At 37.5% G+C, this 7,058-nt stretch overlaps 1 protein-coding gene across 1 annotated transcript in view; it reads right to left on the bottom strand.

Annotated features, from left to right (window-relative positions):
• Nucleotides 1-1,287: 1,287 nt before the first annotated feature.
• LOC107731114 (interferon-induced very large GTPase 1-like) overlaps nt 1,288-7,058 on the bottom strand; it is a gene marked incomplete at its 5' end in the record, with an annotated part of 14,510 nt that continues 8,739 nt past the window's right edge. The window contains one exon of the mRNA XM_016542102.1: nt 1,288-5,489. Within this exon, the coding sequence (XP_016397588.1) occupies nt 1,593-5,489 (3,897 nt within the window). The remainder of the gene's footprint in view (nt 5,490-7,058) is intronic.

Below are 7,058 nucleotides of genomic sequence, written 5' to 3' on the forward strand. Positions count from 1 at the left end.
TAAAGGGGTTTTTTTTTTTTAAACTGTGTTTTAAAATTAGACAATTTTTGGAATCATTTGTAATCACAGGACCGCCCGCTCCACCATCCTCATTGTGTTTTTTTTTTTTTTTTTACAATTCAGTCTTAACCATGTCTATTGAGAGTTTCTCAGTGATACTTAATTTAACAATTGTTCATAACAGCTGCTTCATGGTTAAATCAATATTGCTTTGCTGTTTTGTTATAAACACAGTTTTGTGTGTTTTATATAGTGTTATTAAACATGCACAAGTTAAATCTATTAAAGATTTTAATTGCATCCCTGTAAAAAATCCCTATAAAGTGGATTGATGGGCAGAGTTTTACTCAATGCTTTGATGTATTAAAACAGGAAGTCCATACAGGACATATCAAAAATGTGCCAGAAAATATACAGATACTGTCAGAAAATGTTTGTTTTGCTAGTTTTATCACCCAAAACCAGTCAAAATGTTTTTTTTGTCTGGTACCCCAAACCTAAAAGCACTTTAGTTTGTCTGATACACAGAACTGTATTAACAGTCTTCTGTCAGCCCAAGAGGCAGACAGAGGAAGCTGGGAAAGATCATAAAATAAGAGACAAATGGATGATAATGAGCAGGATTTATTGAATAATATTAGCTGTGACTCTTTCAATGCTCAGTCGGACCTTGTCAACTTCATCCAAACTTCTTCTCAACCTCGTCTGAACTTTGTCTGACCAGCACACATACAAAACACATTATTATATCAAAGCAAAAACAATGTAAAATGACTGCTTCACAACATCCTCCTATGACCTTGAAATGCAGACATTCTCTTATCACTAACTCCACAATCATACAGTTAAACAATGACAAGAATTACAAGAGCAAGGAAAATAATAAGAAATATAAAATATACAAATCTAATAAAAATGAGTACATGGTGAAATGATAACTGATTATAAATGAAATTATGGTAACACTTTAGAATAGGGAACACATTCACTATTAACTAAGAGTTTTCCCTGAACAAACTCCAAAGTTGCTGCTTATTAATAGTTAGTTGTTAAGTTTAGGTACGGGGTGGATTAAGAAGTCTAAAATACGGTCATGCAGAAAAAGACATTAATATGTGCTTTATAAGTACTAATAAACAGCCAATATGCTAGCAATATGCATGATAATAAGCAACTAATTAATAGTGAGAATTGGTCCTTAAAATAAAGTGTTACGAAAATTATTAAATGAATGGTTAGAAAAAAATAAAATAAAACAATTAGGAAACTAAAACAAATTCAGGGTTGCTCTCTTGAAGCTGCAACACACACAGGTTGCTATTATGAATCCTCAGATCTTTCAGTTTGCCCCACATGGAAAGCATATTTGCACTATCTGAATCCTTTCTATAGTGCACTATGTTCCATTCATCATATTGAAAATAGTAAATGTGTGAACAAGTGACCGATTTCAGATGCAGCTTTAGAGTCTTTTTTATAATGTACTGTAGAATGAAACGGCATGCTTTTATTTTAGATTGTTCTGTGAATAAGTAGTCTAAAAGGGGGGTTATGCCTTATCTATTCCATTAGTTTATATTATTAATAAAGCACTAACCCAAACTCAGAACTGCATCTTGTTTTGTGTGCTCTCTCCATGGAGCTGGAATCTCGCCATTACCCTGGAATGTTTTTTCATAATGCTTTTCCAGATCTTTCTGGAATCTGCCCACAAACCAACTCCAGTAGGTCACTTTAGAGAGATCAGGCATGATACACCAGTCTGCATAAACTCCACCTGCGCTTCTGTATTTACTCCAGCGGACTGACTTATCTGAGTCATTGGGAGAAAAACACCTATCACTTGCTACTGCTGATGTGCAGATGCTAATAGACAAGTTTGTTGTTCCTCTGTAAAACCACCCATTCAGTCCAATATTACGATGGGAAGGAGCATTGTGATCTTCATCATGGTTTTCAATGGTGTTTGTGCAGATGACTCCACAGAATGGACACTGAACCCAACAACACTGACAGAAGTGATCAATCAGAAGCTCATCTGGTCTAAATTTGAGGTCCAGATTTACTGGAAATGACCTTCTGTTGAATCTATTGTTGATGTCAGACATTATTTTAGGAAGTTTATCTCTTATCACATCTTCTAGGAGGTTGATATCATCCACATCATCATGTTTGACTCCACTGAGGTGTTTTTCAGAGAAGATCAGCTCTTCTGAGAGCTTCTGCGTGAAACTTTTCAACCACAAACCAGCATCTCCTCTGTTCTCTTGAACATGTTCAGTGGATTCATGAGCTGCTTTCATGATCTTCTGCTGCAGGAGTTCAATGTTCTCCTTCATCCTGGGTAAAACACTGAGACTGAACAGATCACTGATGTACCACCTGACTTCATCTCTGATGAAACTCTTGAAGTGATCTCTGGGATTGTGAATGTAGTTCATGTATTTGTCAAAATCCTCCTCTTCTGCCAGTGTCTTCAGGATGTGTTTCTCCAGATTTGATCTGTTTCCATTCAGTGATTCACAGTTTGATCTCACTTCAGCCGTCAGATCTCCTGCAGTCTTCACATATATGTCAGGATCATTGGCTTCCCTGAACAGTCTGTGTTGGTCAGTGATCATCTTGTTTTCTTTCTTACAGATGGAAAGAACCAAATCCATGAAGAATTCATTCTTGAACTTATATTTCACTGGTCCCTTCTCATGTTGTGTTATTCTTGCCTTGATGTATTCTGTGAGTTGTTGAATGCAGCTTTTGTTGTAGCCCATTTTCGAGATGTTAAATGACTGAATCATTTTGTCTGTCCCCAGAACAACATCTGTGACAAATGATCTTATTTGAGCTTCATCCTCTTTAGTTAGAGCATAACCAAACTTCTCTTTAGCTGATCTGTAGACATTAGTAAAAGCTCCTGTAATTCCACTGGATTTCTTTAACTGTACATAATCTGAATAACTTGACACAGTGAAAATATCCCTGCTCTCCCCCCAGTGATCAGCAGGAACACTTCTATAGACGTCACTGAGGATCAATTTCACATCTCTCATTATGTCAATGCCTTTGATTGCAGGAGTGTCTCTGATTATCTTCTTCACACTCTGTTCCCAAAACAAATCAAACTCTTTCTTCAGTGTTTCTTCATCATTTGTTTTGTCTTTGAGTTTTAAGGCGAGTTCTTTGCTCTTTTCAAAGAGAGCGTTTTCATGGTTAGTCCTCTGACCATCAATCTTTTTCTTCAAGTCTCGCTGCTGAAGAACCTCATTTAATTTCCTCTTTGTTTCTCTCACAATGTTTTCCTGAACATCTTTGATCTTGATTTCAAATGATGTTTTCCATTGAATCAGTATATCTTTATCTTTATCTTTCTCAAAGAATTCAGAAATTGATTTTTTCACTTCTTCACTTGTCGTCGTCAGTTCTCTTTGAAGATCAGTTTCATCAATCTCATTAATCGCTTCATTTTCTATTTTGTTGTATAGTTTGTTCTCAGTCTCCATCATGGCACTGCGAAGACTCCAGGTCCACTTGCTGTATTTTGTCTCCAGTTTCCTGTAAGCTGAGATCTCCAGAGAATTTCTGAAGCTGAAGACGAATCGTTCATTCAGTAAAGCCTCCCAGAGATCTTTAATACGATCTTTTAGATTTGTCAGCATCGTTCTATGTGATTTTGAGGCATGAGACATTATAGTTTTCTTTAGTTCTTGAATATTCTCACAGTAGTTTGGGTTTGGTGGTGCCATGGGTGGGCTGCCCTCCCAGAGCTGAGAGAAATACTTCACATCTTTCTGAACATCAAATTCAATGACATCACTGAAACATTCTGCATCACAGACTTCATCTTTAGCAGCGAGTTTTGTCATTTCATCCAGTTTCTCCAGCAGTCGTCTCCTTCCCTCCATGTTTTTCTCTCCAGCTGTGATGTCCGAAACGTTCTGATGCACAAACACACAGCTGGGATTCAGTCGGACCTCCTTCATCCTCATGAAGGCCTGAACAACAATCTGAAGAATCTCCTGTATCTCTGATGGGTTTTCTCCAAAGATGTTTATCAAGGTCAGATTTCCCAGACCAACAACAAATGTGGCCAGCTCATTGTCATGCTGTCTTGTTGATCTTCCAGCCAGTTCTAGAGCTCGGAGACCTTCAGTGTCAACAACCAGAATATAGTCAAAGTTCATCTGTGTTTTCATCTCATCTGACACCTTGATCAGCTGCATGAAAGCTCCTCTGGTGCACCTGCCAGCGCTGACAGCAAACTGGAGTCCCAACATGGCGTTCAGCATGGTGGATTTCCCAGAGCTCTGGATCCCTAAAACTGACAGCACAAAGACTCTCTGGTCTCCCAGTTTCTGGACAAGTTGATCTAGAACAGCAGAGATCCAGACCAGAGGAACATGAGCAGCATCTCCATCCATCAGCTCCAGTGGAGATCCAGAGATCATCATCTCTGCTGCAAGACTCGGGAGAGAAGAGAAGTGCAGTCCATCCATCAGCTCCAGTGGAGATCCAGAGATCATCATCTCTGCTGCAAAACTTGGGAGAGAAGAGAAGTGCAGGTCTTCCTTGTTCTCATTAACAGATGAACATGATTCATAGATCTGACCAATCTCCCTCATGATGTGCTCCAAACCAAAGGCTGCGGCTTGTAGTTCCTCAGATATTCTCTCAAGTTCAGTTTGTTCTGCTTTGAGTTTTTGAAGCTTGATTTGTTCAGATTTATCATTGTTCTCTTTCAGTTTTAAGACTGTAGACCACGTGTTATCATACCTGTGATGTAAAGCAGAAAGATCAGCTGATGTGTGTTCATCCAGGAGGATTCTGAGCCATTTAAGGAAAAACAACTTTTCACATTCAGCATTTGAGATCATTTCTTTAATAAAGAGCTTCATAAACTGACTTATTTGAGTTCCATGCTGCTGTTCACGGATTTTATTCATTTCTGTGTGTTTTTTACTTATTTCCATTTCTGTCTCATCTCCTCGAGGTTGATGTAGTTCTTTGTTCATCTGACACCACTGATGCCACATTTTCCCCTGATGAGGCAGAAATAATTCTTTGATTTCTCCCAGATGTTTTTTCTTCAGTAAACTCATCATCTGCTGTGCTGCTTCTCTTCCTCTCCTGCAGTCACCATCATCTTCCTCATCTACTCTGATGTCTGGGAGTTTGGACACATCTTCAAGTCTGAAAGTGGAAGATAATTCTGAGAGACAATCATTTATAGCTCTTCTGAGTTCTTCTGATACTTCTGACTGATTTCTGTCTTTCAGACCAATCTTGTATTTTCCTTTCTGTATCAAAGTGAGAACAGATTCATCCTCAGTAAAAATACAAATTAGTGTCTTTCTATTTTTGAACAGGTTTTGGATTGTTTTTGTGCTTTTGTCATTCCTCTGAAGTCGTGGTAGAACAACCACATTGACTGAGCTCATTTCAGTGAGGATCTGCAGCTGTTTCTCATGTTTTCCTGCATCACCGTGTAGATTACAGAACGCAAATACGTAAAAAGACAGTATAAGTCATTATAATCGGTAATTATGTCCCCACTGGATGCAACAAATGCCTCGTTTGTAATAGGTTTTATTGTTTTTGTCTCATCGCGCTGGGAGACGGAATCACAGTATGGTGAGGGGTGTAACATTTCTGTCACACGCTTGAGGTATTCGGCCAATCACAACGCACTGGATAGCTGGCCAATCACAGCACACCTCGCTTTTCCGATGAGCTTTGTAAAATCGACGCGTTTCAGAAAGGCGGGGCATAGAGGAGAAACAATAATGTACAGTATGTGGAAAATAATGTGATTTTTTAACCTTAAACCACATAAACAAATTGCATTACTCCAAATACACAAAATAATGTTCTTTTTAGCAATGTCATATGACCCCTTTAACAAACTAACATTCTGGGAACCAAAAACGTTAGAATAATGTAATGGTCATTGGCGTAACTTTGCTTTAAAACGTGGATGGGTCAGGAGTGTGTGTGTGGGGCGGGGGTTATTAAGATTGCATATCAGAAATGTACAATAGCCTAATAAATGCAAATATTTTTGACACAGAATTCATTTTTAATGTTTCATACTTGCATCTACTATAATACAATATATTGTTAGTCTGGAGAGTATTTCCATTAATGAATAAATATATAAATCCACGTCAACTGTTTGTTACTCCTAATGGTTTTGTGGTAGAATATTCGTTAAGCGTGCCAGAGGTTCTGGGTTCTAATCCACCATCGCATAGTTTTTTTTCTTCATTAAAACCAAAGATGTTCATATTTAATTGCATACAAAAGCAGTGAGGGACACGTTTATGTGGATTTTGTTGATAACAGCGGCAATGAGCACTTAGCATGATTTCAAAAACATCACACCTCAGCGCCAGTTCACCTCCTATTTAACACTAATGAACCAATTGCTATTCAACTAGAGATGTTTATTTTGTATTAGATACATCCGTGCCGCAAGATGTTTCAAAAAGTAGGACAATATCGACCCTGGCAAAAAGTGGTGGGGACATGTCCCACCCACAAATTACGCCTATGGTCATGGTAACATTCTACAAACCAAAAACATTCATACATTCTCTTTTTTACCATAGTTTTCCTCACCTGCAAATTATAAGTGAAATTCCATACTTTTCCAAACTGCACAGGAACCGGTGAGCCCAGGGAAAGCATGTTATTCTACACAAACCTCTAAAATTACTACGCAATAACGAGTGTGTGAAGTAAATTAGTGTAAACTCTATTAATTAAAAAAGCACAAATAAAATAGCTATGTTGCAGTTGTCTTTTTCCATGCATTTCCTAGAACTGGCGTAGCCCAAAACACAACCGCACTACAACTCGAAGCACTATCAGCTCTGACTGTTAGAGTATTTTTCTATTCTTAACTGTTTTAAATTCATTTTAAACATTTTAAATATTTTTTTTCATAATTTTTCAAAGTTTTTAAATTCCTTATTGTTGTGATTATTATTTTTTTATTATTGTTTTATTTTATTTTATGTAAAGCACTTTGAATTACCATTGTGTATGAAATGTGCTATATAAAT

The sequence above is a fragment of the Sinocyclocheilus rhinocerous genome, unplaced genomic scaffold, assembly GCF_001515625.1.
Source record: "Sinocyclocheilus rhinocerous isolate Xijiao unplaced genomic scaffold, SAMN03320098_v1.1 scaffold6845, whole genome shotgun sequence".
NCBI lineage: Eukaryota > Metazoa > Chordata > Actinopteri > Cypriniformes > Cyprinidae > Sinocyclocheilus > Sinocyclocheilus rhinocerous.